The following is an 18,434-nucleotide window of genomic DNA, read 5'->3' as shown; positions in this document are numbered from 1 at the left end:
GTTTCGCGCTGGCGGTGACTCTGGAGCAGCGGATTCTCAATGTCTATCCGCATCTTGTTGACCATGTACGATGGTACGATACTGCACGGGCGCTTAATGATATCCTGCTCCATAAGGCACAGACGCCGGGAGAGTTTTTGTGGTTTTTTTTTTCTTTCGTCTAAGGGGCTCTAACAGGAACTGGCCGTCACTAAAGCGTTACTAGCCGCCCGTCCGTTGGGCTCCACTTTCCAAGCGTTACTGCGGGCGCAATTTTCGTAGCCGCCGTTAGCGTTACGCACACGCACTAATGATGCCACGTGTCACCCAAACACGCCCAAACACGCCCAACAAGACACACGCGACACACGATTTTTGTTTTCTTCTCACAAAACTTTCACTACGTGACACACACACACACGCGGACACACACACAATGCACCTTTCACCGACCCGGGAGTACCTTGGCGGATCCTTTCGCGGTACACTGCTTTTCCTTAACCCGCTTGCGACCACCGTCGAGGGCAAACATTCGACACACAAGACGCGCACACACCGGCACCAGCACGCAACGACGAGAGTACGGCGCGAGAGAGAGAGGAGAGGGAACGGTCGTGAAAAGCCTGCGGCCTGCACAGCGTTTGTTTCGTAACTGAACGACTGAAGCCTCGGTTCGAACAGACTCGGTGAGCCAGAGACCCTCCTGCTAGTTGTTGCGATGAAGGGGAGGCGATGACGAGTGCTCGGCGGTATCTCGAGAGCGCGCGCGCTAATCGGGTTGAAAAACTTGCTGCTGCTGCTGCTGCTGCTACTGCTACTGCCCGCTGTGAAGCGACAAACACGAATGAAAGACACACACGTCGAAGAGTCGTCGTGATCGTGAGTCCTCACCCTGCGTTATGCGCGTTTGTCGAAGAAAAAAAGCGGTCGAACGCGATCGAAATTAACACGCCTGTTGTACACACACACACGATCTCTTTTTCACGCACACGCACACACACACACACAAACAGGCACGGCTGGTGGGGTATTTTTTAAAACGGTTTTTGCTCTCTTCCTCCTGTAACGGCTGCAATGAAAGAGACACACGCAAAAGAAAGACAGCATTAGCGGGATATGTAACAACGGTGCGCGTACACGACACAGCAAGCGGGGAGGGAGAAGAGGGGGGGGGGAGGATTGGATGTCCACATTCCTACCAAAATCTTGCCCGACTACTTACACCCGATAATCGCTGCAACGCGGCGCGGCTCACCAACACAGGTACCTTGGGCGCGACGTGAGAGAAATCTGCGCCAAAACAGGGACGCGTGCGCGAAGATTAGCGCAAATCGGTTGCGCGGGTTTACGCGCGGTCAGAGCCAAGCGTATTTTGCTTTTTAACGCACACCACACACACACACACGCACTCACGGGTGTAATTTGGGATGTTTTGCGCGCAAAGGAGCGCGATAAGAGCGCGCAGGACGGTGCACCACTCACCCGGCCACCTGGGCAAAGGGCCCTTCCCCGCAGGGGTTTTTTTTTTTTGCGCCAGAAGCAGGCTCACACTCGTCTACTAGGCTAGTCTACTAGGGGAAGACTCGTGCACTGCTTACGGAAGTAAAATGTTTTTTTCTTTCTTAGGCGAGATGTAAAAGTCCGTTTCACTTAACAACTAAACTACACACTAGGTTGGTGAGGGTTAGTTTCCACACCGGCTGCCGCCACGCACCAAGGGCGGTGGCCAGGCTCAGTCGTTGATGTAGTACTCCTGCACCGGGCTGTCACTATCCATAATCACAGTCGTTGGTGGGGCCGTTGACGGCCACGGCAATAACAGAACGAGACACGAGACACCGAAAAGCGCGAGCAAACAAGAGCTCCTCAACCGGCTGAGGGCAGGCTCTCACTCCCCTAAACTCTTCACCGGAGTTAAAGGAGCCAGTAGCACCTCTTTCTACAATGTAGCCGAGTTCTGAATTGTTGAATAGTTTTTGACCGCAAACGGTCGTACACTCGAGTTTGTCTTTTCGGCGAGATTCGACACCGGAGCAGTCCAATTTCGGGTTAGTCACTCAGCACTCTGACACGCGCGTGTCTCGTCACGGCGACGGTACGGTACGGTTTGTCCTAAACCCAAAACTGACAAACGATAGCAGCAAGCAGCGACGACGACGACGACGATATTTTCGGGCGTGTTATCTCGTCCAGAACGCAGCACACAATGGGCCCCCGGGGTTCGTTTCGAGCGCGCGCGAGCCAACGACAACCATCGGTCACCAACAAGTCAGAGACGATGCACACCCGGGCGTGTTGGCCCTTCCACCCCGCAGCCCCGGTTTCGTTTGCTGGAGTTGCTAATTTGTCTGCCTCGCCGCAAGTGAGGCACTGTCCAAGCGATGGTGTGTCCCAGCAGCACTCACTGCTGCTACTACTATTAAGCAGCCGTGAGCGGAGAGGCGGGAATTAGTGCGCGGTTGCTACTGCTGCCAGCCAGAGGACCGCGTTTGCGACGCGTCGGTCAACAATCAAGCGCGTTGTTTTGCTTTAAATTGAAATTTATTGAACCCAATAAACATGCCCGCCCGGCTGTTGTGTTGTGCCAAGTCCGCTCTCCTCCCCGGCAACAACTGCTGGAAGGAAAGTGTTCCCTCCCTCTGTCGGTGGAGTGTCTTTTGGAGAAGAGTGCAGGGTTTGTCGCTTGCTGTTCGTTCACTGAGACTGGCTGAGACTGTCCACGGTAAACGACCACGGTCATCACGGAGCGGTGTGTCTGTTTGTGCACTGGGTAAGTCCTGTAAATCCTGCCCTGCGGTGATAATCCTTCACTTCCCGGCAGTACACAGCATCAGCAGGGTTCGTAGCGTGTTGTAGCCGCGTGACTGCACGTGGCGCCATCTCGTTTGCAAATCGCACCATCTAAATCACATTTAACTGGACAATCAAATCCACACACACACACACACACGAACACTCTTTTTTGTTGTTGTCAGTGTGGGTTACATCCTCGCAAAACTCCACATTTTTTGTTAAATCCGGAAATCTTATCTGCCACGTTTGCTACACTCTCTTTCCCCCGTTTCGTTTGGGTTTGTATGGGTCCATGCGTCAATGTCACAGGCCGCTTTTCTCGATCAATCATTCATCTGGTTGTGGTTCGATTGAGTTTTTTTTTCTTCTGCGCTTCTACACATCACATTTCTACACTGTCACTGTCACAAAGTGCACACGTTTTCACCTCCACGCCGCCCCATTAGCCAGAATCACCATCTCTCCCCATCGTTGGACTGTGAACGAGAGAACAAATACAGAAAAAAGCTCTAATTAATTTACGGATGCCTATTCTCTCTCTCTCTCTCTCTCTCTAACTAATTTCCAGCCCATATCAACATCTCGCGCATTCAATCAATTGAGTAAATTGAAATGAAAATTAGTATTAATTTGTTTGCCGCATAAGCGGACGGAGCTGTAAAACGGACTACTGCTATACTGCCCCTACTGCCTGTCAAAGACGTCACCGGGACACTACTAATGATCCTATCCCCGCGCGTCCAACAGATCAACGTGACCCGCACACACTACAAAGCGCAGGCCAAGCGCCTGCCGCGCGAGATAAGCTTTAGCGCAGTGCTGCCGGAACATCTTTCCATCGATTTTCAATAAATTGATAAGTTTATTTACCTCGCAGCGGCGTAACAACAACACCAAGCTACGCACCAAAACGCCCAGAGCTGCAACGGCTCATCTCACAATGATTTGCGTTGGCGCGACCAGCTCCTCGCGCTAGCCGAACTTCTCAAACATCTCTCGCCAGGCGACTGATAGCGACGGCTGTGTTGATAACGGCGACGGTTTAGTCTACCAACTCTTCCCAGCCAAACATCTCCAATTAGCACCGCTCCCGGTCCCTCACCCGGTACGTCTCAACCAACTCAGCTGTTTGTCAGCTGTTGGTTACTTGTTTTTTATCGCGCACAGTGTGCCACACCACCCAAATGCCACACAAAGTTTGCCATCATTCGCCGGTTCCACGGCGTTTATTACACATCATTCATTACGGCTAACTGAATGGCGGAACATTGAAAACAGCGGACAGGTGAACGTACACGTACCACACAAAACAGCCCAGTGCTACAAGCTTCGATATTTTTGGCCGCGTCATCAGTGGCCGCGCGGCAGTCACGTGATTTGCCTACACACCTCGAACACCCGAAAAAAAAGAGACAATTCTGTAATGTCATTTAGGTAGAGCATACTAATTCGATTTCAATGATGATGATTCATGTCATAATGATGTACCCGCTCCATCCATGCACTCCTGCTTACCATAATTCCAGCACCTCGGCAATGTTGAGGCTTTTGATTGGAATAGGTAATGAGCCGAACGACTGGACTGGACCTCGGTAATGAGCCGGAGGATGAGAGATGAAGAGAGGGAGGAAAAAAGAACTTTCGAAAATGATTTGTAATATATTATCAGGCTGTCCGCTTCCGTTGTCCGACTTGGTCCGTGTGTATGCCCTCCTGAAATGCCCTTTGCTACAGAGCCCGAATTTCATACCCTGAAACCTTCTGGTATTTATCATCGTATACCACCAACAAGCACCTCCTTGCCACATTGCCGCGCCGCAAAGCCAGCAAAGTTTGTATCGGAAACGAGAAAAACAACTCACTTTACGCGGCCGGGACGAGACAAAAACCGGCTGCCACGACGGACCTGGAAGCGAAGAGCACAACACACACACACACGGGGTGGCGACGAACCGATATCGCTCGGAACCTGTTGCGCGTACGCCACAAAAACACGGGGCGGGAAATACCAGCTTTCAAGTTCCCCGCCCAAACCACCCCCCCGCCCAGTCCACACCACCGTGGTGTTGGCCATGGTGGCGCAGTGCATCTGAATATTGGGTCGCCGCGGCCTGAACATCCGTCCGGCTTGTTGAACACCCTGACGACCGGTTCGAAATGAATCGCTAGGCACCTCTTTAGGCTTTCATGATCCCGCATCGCGACGTGCGTCATATATACCGTGCGGCACGGCTAAAACACCCTCATTTTCCGGGACGGACGGACATCTTTTGCCCGGATGAAATGAACCCTTTATAGAGGCGCGTAGGCGCTCCACGCATTGGCAAGTGAGGGTAAAGTAGTTATCATGCTTGGGGGGAGAAGCGACGAAGGCTAACAAGCGAAGGCTTTCACCATAATGCGACATCGTCGTTGGTCGTTGGGTGCTGTTTTTCGAATCGACGACAGAACTTGTTCTATAAATGCTCCAGACCATTTGCTACCTCTATTTCTGGTCCGTAATTATCGAAATATTGCATTGCATCATGCGTGTAAGTGGGCAGGTTTGTAATGTGATGTGTCGGTGGTGGTGGCGGTGGTAGTTGGCAACAGAAACACGATGCTTTCTATTGGAAATAGGCTTTATTTTTTCACTCCCCGATATATTGAACAAACATTTTCAATAGACGGTGAATCATCTGTTTTTTAACTATCAAGTTTACCATAAATTTGAATAAATTAAAACCACTTTGAATTCAAACAGCTAGATAGACTAGCAAAGGTATCATGCCTTGAGAGTATACGCTCTGAGCTCGGTCCACGATTATGTAGCTGTTGAAGCTCTGAATTTATTCATTTCGGTAAAATTAAAAACCGTATTTTATCGGCAATATGGAAAGAAATTGGAGAGTTTTAGTATGTACGTTGAGTATACGGAACCTCATCGAGTGTGCGGAGGTGTATTGAGCTTCGAAAGCGTCAGTAAACTCACCGCACAACATAGACCCCATGGGGTTTCGTTGCGCATAGACAGCTACATTGGCCTCATGGAATGTCATTAGACATTCAAAACTACACATTAAGCGCGTCCAGTTCAATTGTGCACTAGTGGTGGGACATACGATTCATTTCATGACCCGACCACCTGAAGTCAGGTGCGAGCCAGTCGGAATCGATTCCGACCCGTGGGTGCAGCGGGTGCACTAGGTCGGAGTCGGAATCAAATCCGACTCGCGGATGCAACGAGTTCGGGTCGACCAGAATGATGAGTAGGTGCGAGAAAGCATAAGCGACTCCGATTCGTTGCTGAAGTGAGTTCGGGTCGGGTATTGAACCTACCTTGGCCCGACCCGACTCGAAATCCCTTCAACTACGGGTAAGAATAACTTTTGTTTTTTCGCACCTGCTCATCATTCTGGTCGACCCGAACTCGCTGCAATTACGCGTTGAAATGAACCCACCTTGGCCCGACACGACCCGAACTCGTTGCACCAACGGGTCAGAGCCGCTTGCACCTACTGAATCTACTTGTACCATTCGGGTTGGTCCGAACGACTCCGGGTCGCTTACAGATGGCTTTCATTTCATTTCGTTCATTTCAGTTGATGAAAGTATGGTAAATGGTTTCATTTCGCAAGAAGAATACAATTAGAAGCCGTAATAATGTGAATCTAAATAAAATAAAGAATACAATTAGATTATTAGGGCCGGGGGACATTGTCCGTACTGACTAGTGTAGTTTCAATTGTCACTAGCGCATCTGGCGGCCGCTGGTGGAAGCTTTTTTTTGTAAACGAGGGAATGGTCGTGCCGGATCTCAAAATAAAGTATTATTTTCATCGTTCGGTGAACGAATGCTTCGGCCAGCCGCCGCCAGATGCGCTAGTGAAAGTTGAAATTACACTAGCGAGTACGGACAATGCACCCCGGCCTTTACACCTTGAAAATTATTTGGCTTACCAGGACGATCTCTATTCGACAGGTAGGACGTTATTTTTGTGAACGATCTGGTCGGTCTTACGGTTCACGTTCATATTTGTATTGGAGGTGATGAACGACCTGGCGTACTCGAACATCCTTTATTTGGAAGGGTTGGATATTCTGTTTATGAACAACTACCTATGTGCATTTTGATTTATAAAGAAACGATGAAGCTTGATTGGATGAACGTAGATCGTTAGTTATTTAGAATGAACTGGAAGAATCGTACGGTTCTGGTTTTTAGGGAATAGCTCTAGTTAGATTACGCTTGAACAGCTACTTTAAGAAGCTGTAGTTTAATTGCGCATAGAGTACCATATTGAATGTCTGGGGCTACATTGCAGATACGGAGCTACATTGAGGTGGTTCATAGACCATATGGAGCTGTATGAAGCGCAGCCTCATCTTTAATCTTTGTTATTCAGTATACGTCTTTTGCTCATGGCACAGGTCCACGATACTCCCGATTAATCATAATGAGGTTTTAAGATACACACCACATGTTATCATCATTTTCTATTACTTGCCAACTTATCTAGCTATACGGTCTAAGTCTGTTGCAGTTGTGTCGGAAACCGCTCATCGTCGGACATTTCTATCTTGGACCTACTTATGTCCCTTCTGTCCTTGTGGACGGACTAACGGCTAACGTAAATGATTCTTGAGAACATAATGCGTTCAAACGCAGCTAACACGATTTTAAGTCCAAATTAGACGTATTCAATTAATAAGAGAACTGGTATTATAAAATTGATAGGTTCTTTTATATGGACTACTACATCTGGCCGGTAGAACCATTTTTCAAACGCGCATCGCAACTCTCATGCTGTTCTTGGCGCTGACCTTTGACCAGAGATAGGCGTAATCCTGAATGACTTCAAAAGGTCTGCATTGGATTGTAGCGCGTCACCGATGGTGCCGCCATCAGTTTAGCCTTGGTCTCGTTTATCTGCAATCCAAAGTTCTCCTTCGCCTGCTCAATCACTTGCTCAATCAAGATTTGGGTACGCAGGAGTGCCGCAGACCAATGGTGTTTATCGTATGTTAGGATGTGGGTTGACTCATAGAAGACAGTTACCAAAGTAACTACCATTGCGTCTCAGAAGGGTCTCTCTAGCGCCAAGTTTAATAGGTATCAGACAAGACCATCCCCATTGGCTGGAATCTTGAAGATAGCAATATTACTCTGAGAGTTTTCCATCCCATCATCTTCACCTGGGATTTAAGGTTGGTGGTTAACGTTGGTTAAAGTAACATAACTCTTACTACCTTTAATTACACAAATTTCGATAATATAATTCATTTCATGTTTTAATTGCAACTATCAATTCAAATTTTATATGCGTTATATTGAATAATTTATTCTAAATATTTTCAAAAAAATACATGTGAAATCATGTATTGGAGTCATATGGTTAGTTAAGTAAAATCATACTGAACTGATTACAAAATGCGGTTAACTTGCCCGAGTTCATGTTTTGAATATTTTCAATGGAACAACTTACTTAAAACTCAAAACTCAGCACATGTCCACAACTCCCGTAAATTACTGAACCTCCATCACACGACTCCAAATGTCTTTATCAAATATCTTCAGGGCACCATTTCAAATCGCATTCATTCCACCATTTTTCCAAACAAACAAAATAAACCCATCAGTGTACAACAGATGAAAAATGATGGCATACCACCCGTACCCGGCGCCATAAATCGATTGACATCGTAATGTTATTAATGCATGTGCCAGTGCCATGATGCCACTTCTGACTTGAGATTTTATCTCACAACTTCAAACGAAAAGCACGAAAAACCCCTAGAATTCCACAACGGTCAAGTTCAGCACGGCCGGCAGAGATCTTATCGATCAGCCCCTACTATACTATAGCACAGACTTGGTTCTAGGTGCTCCCCCATGGCTGTTGGGGATGTTTCTCTTTCGTCAATCCACTGTCTCCAACCTCCACGGAAGCGCTGACAGTCACATTTGTGCGTTGTCAAATAAATTTCAATACACTTTTGCTGCCCGCCGTTCGTACAACGTGCCCCAATTGGTGGTTGCTACGGATGAGGACGATCAACATGGTACAGACAGTGCGGATCATCATTTCGAAATCCTCAGCAAGAAGCATCCGCAAACAAAGCGTCATGTAAAAACGCGCATTCCAGTGTGTTTTGTACGCGGATTAATTGGATTTCGAAAAAAAAGGTAAACAAATGAACCTTTTTTTTTTTGTTGGCAATTATCACCTCTTGCGCAAGTAGCGCGCTGTACTGTGCACTTCGTGCATCGTCTTCTGCTGGCGTATGATCTGCTCCCTCAGAAGTGCTCAGAAGTTGAAGAGTCTCAATAAAATAAACGCTGATGTACGAAGGGAGGACCACCAGCCACCGTCGCGAGCCCCCACGAACGTGGGATACGGACCTGCCCCGTCCAATTGACCTCAATCAGAAAAGGACGCGTGATGATGACAGAGCCGCGATCGAAGCCCGGTTCTTTTTTTTTTGCTTTTTGGTTGCGTGTTGTTTTGTTTGTGGAGTGGGGACTTCTGGGAGTTCGTATATGGACGCCTTTCGATAGTGGACCCATTCTCGGCCAGAGATCGCCTGCGTGCGTGTGTTCAACGCCTCTAACTACCACCGATCGTTTCGATGGATATTTTACGCGACTGTCATTACGCTCACAAGCTCTGAAAAATCCCCGCGCAAACAGGTTCAGAAACTGCAAAGATCATTCCATCCGATCGACGAAGAGATCATCTGGGCGATCGTGCGGAGGCGAGAGAGATCACAAGGTTAAGCGCGTTTCGAACAAAGCAACAAACAAACAATTTTTTGGGGTTCTGTGTTTTTTTCTTTTCTTTCTTTATTTCCTCTTAGTGTATTTTTCTGCCAATTTCTGGTCCCGCGGTATCAGGCCCATTAAACAATCCGGAACACCTCGTAGTGATGGTTCAGCTCCTTCACTGCGTGCAGCTTCACCAGCGTCCCCAGTGCACCGCGTTCCGGTGTCGGCCGGTGAAAGAATACGCGCCGAACGCGGCTGTGCACCAGGGCCATCGCGCACATTATGCAGGGTTCGTGCGTCAGGTACACGTCATACCCGGTGCAGAGATAGGGGCCGTATTTGGCAAGATTATCGTCCGCAGCGCCTGCCACGTCTACCTCTGCTGCCGTTCCGGTTCGCGTCGGTTCCGCACCAAGGCAAACCGTGTCACCGTAGCGCTCGCGAACGAAGCGCCTATACTGTGGGTCAATTCCACCGAGTTGGAACCCGTCCTCCGCCGGCATGGCATCGCTTTGCACGTCGTCCTGCTTTCGGTGCCATATGCCCCCGTTCTGCGATACGGCAACCATATCGATCAGCACCATTGGGCAGTGCCAGATCGGATGACGGTCGCTGCTTCCTCCACCAATGGCCACTATCCGACTCCCAGCAGACCGAGGATGAACGCACACTCCGAACGGTCGGCTTTCGTAGTGCGCCGACAGCTGCAGACAGATCTCCATGAACCTGCGGTGAGCCGCGGCTTCCTGCGCCCCGAACAGCGTGTCCGCGTACAGTGCTTCGTGGTGCCGGTTGGGATGGAATTTACACGGCCAAAGCTTATTTGCTGCCTCATACTGCCACCGGAGCAGTGGCTGGGTGGCGGGCACCGGCATGACCTTCAACTGCTGCCCGCAAAGTCCATCGATAATGGTACGATCAATGCCTTCGGAGAGCAGGAACCTTGAGAGGCGTGATTCGATAGAATTTGCTTGCTCCTCTTCACACACCGCAGACTCTACCGGTAGCTTCTCCAGCAACTGAACAACCGGCGCCAAGATGATCGTTCCATCGCGATTCACTCGCTTCAGATGCTGCAGCGTACCGATGGGAAGAATGCGTGCCAGGGCCGGTACCAGCTGGGAGAGGTGTCGATTTTCTGCCACACGCCCAATGTACACCTCGATCACTGGTGTTGGTTGCGTAAATTCGTCACCCAGAATCGATCGTATTTTGGACGGTGGTTCACCACTTTCTACCATAAGCTTGGGTCGCTTAGTCTCCGGTTCGGTTGACATCGTTGCTGTAACTTTAGTAATGTGCACTGTAGTTTAACACTTGTTTCGATGCTTTACTCACACAATCAGAAGAGTACGGTATCTGCAATAACACAAAATTAGAAGGAACACAGCTTCAACACATTTGATGATCTTGAACGCGCCCCATATGCACGGGAATGGTTTCCAATCGGAATACAACACACATACGAGTACTAACTACCGTGGATATTTAAATCGTTGCTTTTGTATATTTAAAATTAAAAAAAAACCTTTTTTCTTGTACCACTGTAAACAGTAACGAGAGGAAATATTCATTTGCACCTTATTATCGGATATGTAACACACTTGCATGAGCATGTAACATTGCCTGTTAATGTCTTTCCCCGTTCCTGTTTAATTGTTACTGCTGTGAGCCCTCGGTGCATATGTGGGCGCCTTTCAATGGTAGGACCTTTCTGGCCTGACGATCGTAAGTATACGCGACCATAGCTCACATCGGTTTTGTGCCATAGGGGCTTGTCTATGATAGGGAATGGCCCATTCTACTACCTTCGATAATATCCTCAACATAGATGGATATTATGATGGTGTGATGGAGGAAAGAGTGGAACATTTCAGAGTAATTAAGTCTCTCAGAGACGATGTATAAATTGAAGAGAACTCAGAAGATAACTACTTCCAGCTGGTTGTCACTAGATCATGCCAAAATGCTTGGTACCAATTGGAAACGTGGGAAAGAACTATAGTTAATTGTTCGAAATTTTAGTCATTCTGGCTATTGTGAATTTTTAAACTCTTCCTGTAAGAGCCATTGTTTTGGTTTTGTCCAATAAGTTACATTAATGCTTCCTTTGGGGGAATTCAATTCATTAGCTTCAATTTTTAATTGCTAAACATTTTGAAGTTGAAGTAACAGTTACCGCTTTGGCTAGACATTGATCCTGTACTGTAATCGCAATTAGCGGGAAGTCGCCAAAGCCATATGTACTCAAGACACGGGTTTATAATCTATTAATAGAGGTACTTTCTTCCACCAAATTTCTTCGATATGTTGATCTTTTTTTATTCAGAAATAACGACCGTAATGCGTAATAATGGTTTGTCTGACACAGAGATGTTTGCTTTATTTTGCAACCAGAAATGATCCTTCGCTAACTTTATGTTTTATTAACACTGCAACGTATTTTTTTTGCACCTTCAAATAAAGGAATAAATTTTTCTATTCTTATTTCGCGCAACAACTGGTCGTAGACCTGTCTACGCCAATAATGAGAAGCTTGGATATCACTCACTTGTTGGTGCACTCATAACAGGATAGTCAGTTGCAATTCATCGATATCCAACGAAGAATTGGGTTCATTTTAAGTATTTAAGAATTACTTGCTGGACTGAACTGAACTGGACCTGGACCTGTTGCAGCATATTCTTGCTGCAAGGTCAATAAGGAAATGAACACAAAGGAGCTCTGAAGAAACCTTCTGGACGGTCACACCTCACCATAAGTTATTTACTTTTACAGATCTTTATGATGTTCATCGACCAAAAATCACCAAAAATATTTATTTATTCATTTATTGATTTATTGATTATTTCTTTGCTGGAATATCTATTGAATGGAGAATATCTATAGGCCAAGCCCGCAAAGCGCTTGTAGCGCTGGATAAGTAAGTTACCTAATGGTGAATATCTAATTACACTTTTAGGCCACTTGCCTAGACACATAAACTAATGTCAATAAGCAATGATGAATTTCTGGTGGATTTTGCTTAAAAACTATTTGTGCCGCCAGCGCATAGGAAGATTATCTTGGAAACAATTAAAGTTACATGTAAAAAAGAAACTGTTTTGTTGCTGCAGCTATTTCATTTACTTCCAACTTGAAACGGGAGCGAAGAGCAGAGTGGCGCAGTGGAAGCGTGCTGGGCCCATAACCCAGAGGTCCGTAGATCGAAACTACGTTCTGCTATCGGAAAATCATTTTTTTCAGTTGAAGTAATACCCTCGCGGGTGATCCCACTGGGTAGTTCCTTTGTGTACGGACAATGTGTTGAGAACTAGTGTTTGTTAGAAACTGCAGCTCAAGTAACAGATACTGATAAATTGATACAAAACACTGCGAAAAGTTCACAAAAACCACATCACAAGTTACACCATTATCAGTCAAACAATATTTCCGTGTCTGTAGATTTAATATAGGTTTTACCCTGAGAAAACTTGTCCACCGACAAAGCATATTACACGTTCAAAAGGATTTATTTTTTATCTACACTACACATTTTAAACCCAAACGCTGTATTCTAAACTCTTTTTAATAATGAAGATATCGTGTAAGAAAAAGAAAATGATTCTACCGAGTACATAGAACATTGCTTGGGTAAATTATATAAACATGTGTACACAGCATGTTAAGTTAGCGGATGAGCGATTGACTTTTTTCCAATAATTTTGCAAAATTTCGTTTATCCACTTTGCAGTCAAGCAAGCGGAAAGGAACATCCAGATGAAACAGGAGAGATTTGAGATGCTTTTGATGTGCAAAGTATACCTTCTGCATATGCTTAGAATTAGGAATGGACCATGCGTGAGATGTGAAAATCATTAGCTAAAAATATTGTAATTATTCATTATTATAACGAATTAATAATTGATTTCTTCCAAGGATTGGCTCAAATTGCTATAGTAAGGATTTACATGCCAGTACCGTGGCAATTATAAGGCGAAAGGCTCAAACAAGTTTGTTAGAATTGCTTAGAACGACGAGGAGCACTGAATGTTGCTATATCATCAATTTCCAAATTTCAATCAGTCATTCATTTTTTGAGATTTTAGAGTTTAATACAATATTCTGGAACCTCACAGAGCCCGTACTGATTAAGCCATAATGCAGTACACAGCGTTTCGTCTAAGAAACTCCAAACGGCCAAACCCTCCTTCAAACAAATGCTCACGTACCGGAAAGTGGCTATTACACGCCAGCCTATCTATTCCGGGTTTCCTAAAGCCCGAACTTTCTCTCTATCGCACAGCTAACGTCTAGTTTGACACCTATGGCGGCATGCTACCGATCCCGAAAGCCGCCTTCTAATCCCACCACCCCGGGGGGCGTTATCGAACCGACCCTAATCATCCACTGGTCGGCTGCGGGACTGGAGCTTTTCATTGAAAATGTGCAAATATTTATCGCCCAAGATAGCCGGGGGGGTTGGTGGGCTTATAAATGGACAGGAGCTTTTGATACGAGGGAAGACGACGGTGGATCAACCGCCATCATGCATGGAAGCGCGTGACAATACATTCACCGCCCTGCTATTGGGGAGTTGGTGGTGCCCACTCGTGGGGACTCGTGGGTCCCGGTGGGTGAATTGGGGCGGCCCACATCAAGGTTAGCTCGCGGAAGATAATAGTAGATGGGGATGAAATTAGGTCAAGGAATAAACAGCGACAATCGAGCCAGCTGTAAGGTGGTTCGCATATTTACCAACTGTTCTTTAAACGTTCCGAGAAATTGTCAATTGATTGTATAAAGTGTACTTTTCTAATGTAAAATCTAATTAAAATTCTTTTAGTATGAAAAAGGTTCTTTTTAATAAATACCATTTAACTGATCAAAAACTGACTCCGAACCAAGTAACACCTCGCGTTTCTCTCCCACTTGCGCATTATCTGTATCTCCATCCTCATGCCACGCACTTGCGCGTATCCTGCGTGTGAGGTTCGTTGACTGAGCCTACCAGGCCACACCGCGTGTAAAGGGGAAAGGGAGGGCATGCTCGGGTGGCACCAATTAACAACCGAGGCCAATTTGAATCAATTCCCGATTCATTAGCAATCGCGCAGCGCAAACGCGGCGTGCTGTTGTGTGTCCTCTTCGCCGTGCGCCGCTACCAACACACTGCCATTTCTAGCCGGAATCATGGCAAGCTGTGTGCGTAAAGGCGTTTGCGATAGATCGCGAATCACTTTTTCCCCCCACCCGCGGATTGACGACACCCCCCCCACTACAACACAACAACCCTACACTCACACACGCAAAAAGGAACGGAAAAGCATTGCCTACTACTTCGCGGAAACAGGGGGTGAGTTTAATGTTTGCGCGAAGGTCTCCGGCGCGGAGCAACATTTTCGGATAGCAACGCAGCAACCGTTCGCTACTAGGAAGGAATGTTGGTGACGTTCACTCCCTCTTCCCCCTTTACCCCTTCTTTTTCTCTTACTTCTCGCGCAAGTGTTATGTGAGCGGAGTGGGGATACCTGCGCCTTCCACCCCCTAAGCGTAAGCGGTAAGGGTGTGTGAGTGTGTCTGCGTGGAAACTGTTCGCGGGATGCTGAAGGTCATCGGAATTTGCTGCACGGTGCATCCTAATCTTACTAATATGCACTACCACTATCACCACCACCACCACTACCACTATTGCCAACAAAACCGTTGTGGAGGTGTCGATCTTGCACTATTGTTTACGATACGCACGGAACGATAGAGCGTGTGAGTGTGCATGATTTGTTGATGCGTATTTGCGCCACCCCTATTGCGTACCGAGATTCAGCGGTACACATACACACGCACACATATTAGCCACGCACGAGGAAAAGAATCCAAAACAAAGGCGATAAGAGCGACCAAGGCAGAAACACTTACCGGAATCGGGGTTTCGGCGTTGGACATTCTATCATACGCCATCAACACATTAAACTGTTTCTTGCACACTTACACACACTCATGCACAATTTTGGATATGCCATTAGGCGATAGATAATAACAAGGATTGGTGGGAGGGCGGGCGATGGGGAACAATTAGGACGATTGCGGTGCGTATTGTACGATCGTATTACGCGGCTATTTTTACATATGGTTTTAGTTGACGTTTTGCGTTTTTTTTTCTTGCGTGCTCTGTTGTTGTTATCAGAACACGTTTTGACAGTTGTGGGGTGTGTTTTGATTTGACGCGCATTTTTTCGAGCTCGAATCACTATGGGCTAGATACAGGATAGAATTGTAGGGAAGTTTTGTTTTGTGTAAAAAAATAATAATTTAAAATCATTTTAGGGTTTCTACGAGGGTTTCTCACGGTTGGCAACGCTCCAGAAGTCGTACCCATAATTTAAAATAAATCAAAGGTTCTTAAGGCCGGTCTTGTGGTACAGTTGTCAACTCGTACGACTTAACCCCAACTACCACAAATCCAATAAACGACTACTAAACGAGTTCTAAATGGCTCAAGCTCCTAACCTAAATGGAATTTAAAATTACTTCGTTTAGTAGACGGCAAACGATAGTAGACGGCAAAGTCGACTCATGCGTTCTAAAAATAGCAAATAAAAAAGGCTGGTGGCGCCATCTGTTGGTGGGTTAGCCACACAGTGGATTTTCCTCGCTTTGATAGCTTTCCTCTTCCCTCTGTATTGTTGTAAGGTTTCGCATTGAAGTTATGCATCGCTAGAACTAGAACGATGAACGATTTTTTGAATACTAAACTCCAATTCAAACCACCAGTAGTAGAAGCAAGTGAGATTTGCGTAATGGTTGTTGGTGTTGATACGTATCTGACCACACGACCATACCAGTGGCGGATCAAGGGTCCGCCTACCGTTAGATCCGCCACTGGACCATACACATTTCCTGAAAAAATTAGAAGGGTATACCCAAGTGCCACAAATCCACTAAACGACCACTAAACGGCTTCTAAACGACTCAAGCACTATACCTAAACGGAATATAGAAAGACTTCGTTTAGCAGACGGCAAACGAGTCATGCATTCTAAAAATAGCAAAAAAGCTGGTGGCGCTCTCTGTTGGAGGGATACCCCAACCAGTTGAGCTTCATCGCTTGGAGGAGAGCTTTCTCATTTCCTCTGTACTGTTGTATGGTTTCGCATTGAAGTTATGCATCGCTAGAACTAGAAAGATGAACGATTTTTTCAATACTAAACTCCAATTCGAACCACCAGTAGTAGAAGCAAGTGAGATTTGACCAATGGGTGTTGGTGTTGATACCCAGGTATCTGACCACACGACCATACACATTTGCTAAGAAAATTAGAAGGGTATATAAGCCATGAATTAGTTGAGACTAGGCGAAACACGATGCAAGAAGAGGACAGCAATATATTGATGAGTTTTTAAAACGCTATCTATTGAGCAAACCAGTGAAGCTATGGAGCTTTCTTGTTTTTCCATGGATATTTGATTTTTCAGTCGTTTAAGCTTAATCTGTGGCACTTGGGATCGTGTCTGTAGCTTGTTTAAGGTTTTTTAAATGTGTCGTACAATAGTTATATTTGTTTCCATTTCAAAGTGTTAAGTTTACTACTGTTTTTGTCCATAGCGGGAAAGTCAATCCAGCCCATGAGGGCCTCGGTTTATAAGAGGTGAACCCAAGACAAAATTTTACACGAATTGCCTCGCTTTCTTTCACACTATTGCTACTGGAAACGAAAACACGGGCTCCGTGTTCACACTACACAATATTAATCACTATCCGATTCGTGCTCTTCCAGTTCTCTGCTCTTCAGGCGTGCTATCAGCTCCTTCGCCGGGTTGAACATACCATTCGTCTGTACGCCACAGATCGCACAGCGGGACGATTTCTTGTACTGCGCCAAAGCACATCGTTCGCAGAAGTAATGTTTGCATCTGAAATAGAAGATACACCGTTTATAAAAACCATCCCACCAGTTCGATTTCGCTCCCACACTTACTTCGTTACAATCGGATCGACGAAACTTTCCCGACAGACGTAACACTTGAACGGTAGCTCCTCATCGTCCGAATGGATCTCGTACTTGGTGTCGTCCCCGTCCGAATCATCGCCCCCGTGATTGTGCCCCGACCCCCCACCCTCCTGCTCCATCTGCCATCCGTGCTTGTAATCGCTACGGTCGTGCAAAAACTTACAGCTATCCCCGAACCCACAGTATCCCGTCTCTTTGTAGTCTTTGCAAATGTCCGGCTGATAGTCCCACCGCACGGTCGACCGAATGTTGGCCGGTGCCCGTATCGGCCCCTTCCGCACCATGCCCGACGCCGCGTTACCCTGCGCACTGTCCTTCTTCTTGAAGAACTGGGTGTAATTGTTCAGCCCCCGGTACACCTTATCGTCCTCCTTGCCCTCCAGCTCCTTGTTGATGTCGATGCTCTTCTGATAGATCGCTTGCGCATCGCGGTCCTTTTCCGTTTCGATCTCCAGCTCGGCCGTTGCGCCCTGGTCGCGCGGACCTTCCGGTTGGGCCGATCGTTTCGATTTGTAGCTCAAGCCGGCACTCTCCTCATCGTCGCTCGAGTGCGACGAGTCGGCGTTCGACGAGCGGGCCTGCTTTTTCCTTAGCGCCGACGTGCTCTGCACGTTCGGGTTCGCCTTCTTGCGCCTATCCTGCACAACGACGACGGAGCTTGATTCCTCTTCCGCTTCATCTAGGACGAGAGAGAGAGTGGGTTTAAAATTAAGCAACTGCCTGTTACAAACACAAATCCCACAAACTACCTGATTCGGACGATTTTTGGCGCTTTCTGGCGCCTTTATTTTTTATATTTCGCTTCACAAACGCGGACATTCTATCAGCTGCCGAGGAAGCGAAAACAAAATAGCGGACGCGCGTCCAAACGTAAACAACTGCTGTTGGATCAGCTGACAGATGGACAACTGCTCGAATCGTTTGACAAT

The 18,434-nt window shown here is 46.7% G+C and overlaps 2 protein-coding genes and 1 non-coding gene across 10 annotated transcripts; 1 reads left to right on the top strand and 2 right to left on the bottom strand.

The window, feature by feature from the left end:
- Window positions 1–143: 143 nt before the first annotated feature.
- LOC120897618 (probable inactive tRNA-specific adenosine deaminase-like protein 3) lies at window positions 144–15,697 on the bottom strand. Of its 8 annotated transcripts, XR_005738560.1 has the most exons (4): window positions 15,413–15,690; window positions 3,643–4,161; window positions 1,202–3,248; window positions 144–1,048 (listed from the first exon to the last, which is right to left on the bottom strand). XR_005738560.1 is itself a non-coding variant. In XM_040302621.1 (2 exons), exon 2 carries the CDS (start codon window positions 10,792–10,794, stop codon window positions 9,652–9,654), a length of 1,143 nt encoding a protein of 380 aa, XP_040158555.1. In that variant the 5' UTR covers window positions 10,795–10,876; window positions 15,413–15,693; the 3' UTR covers window positions 9,574–9,651. The 8 variants fall into 8 exon arrangements, 3 of the variants coding, with proteins under 3 accessions (XP_040158555.1, XP_040158558.1, XP_040158556.1); XR_005738562.1 differs by lacking the exons at window positions 3,643–4,161; window positions 15,413–15,690 and adding an exon at window positions 6,712–6,916; XR_005738563.1 differs by lacking the exons at window positions 3,643–4,161; window positions 15,413–15,690 and adding an exon at window positions 3,441–3,598.
- On the top strand, window positions 12,671–12,742 carry Trnam-cau. The gene has a single exon. It is a non-coding gene; the product is annotated as a tRNA-Met (tRNA).
- Window positions 15,698–16,859: 1,162 nt separating the features above from the next.
- LOC120906705 (E3 ubiquitin-protein ligase RNF113A) lies at window positions 16,860–18,390 on the bottom strand. The gene is made up of 3 exons (XM_040318582.1): window positions 18,255–18,390; window positions 17,473–18,184; window positions 16,860–17,407 (listed from the first exon to the last, which is right to left on the bottom strand). The coding sequence occupies exons 1-3, from the start codon at window positions 18,322–18,324 to the stop codon at window positions 17,242–17,244; spliced, it is 948 nt and encodes a 315-aa protein (XP_040174516.1). The 5' UTR covers window positions 18,325–18,390; the 3' UTR covers window positions 16,860–17,241.
- Between the last annotated feature and the right edge of the window lie 44 nt (window positions 18,391–18,434).

This window comes from Anopheles arabiensis, chromosome 2 (genome assembly GCF_016920715.1).
Source record: "Anopheles arabiensis isolate DONGOLA chromosome 2, AaraD3, whole genome shotgun sequence".
Classification (NCBI taxonomy): domain Eukaryota; kingdom Metazoa; phylum Arthropoda; class Insecta; order Diptera; family Culicidae; genus Anopheles; species Anopheles arabiensis.
Note: the sequence above shows the minus strand (reverse complement) of the source record. Positions and strands in the feature narration are given on the sequence as shown.

What these genes read in the sequence shown, in the direction of transcription:
- LOC120897618 (XM_040302621.1), bottom strand. Translation starts at nt 10,794, where the DNA reads ATGTCAACCGAACCGGAGACTAAGCGACCCAAGCTTATGGTAGAAAGT.
- LOC120906705 (XM_040318582.1), bottom strand. Translation starts at nt 18,324, where the DNA reads ATGTCCGCGTTTGTGAAGCGAAATATAAAAAATAAAGGCGCCAGAAAG. An exon ending in CCAAAAATCGTCCGAATCAG is followed by an intron (nt 18,185 to 18,254) that starts GTAGTTTGTGGG and finishes CTCTCGTCCTAG; the next exon opens with ATGAAGCGGAAGAGGAATCA. An exon ending in GTCGATCCGATTGTAACGAA is followed by an intron (nt 17,408 to 17,472) that starts GTAAGTGTGGGA and finishes CTTCTATTTCAG; the next exon opens with ATGCAAACATTACTTCTGCG.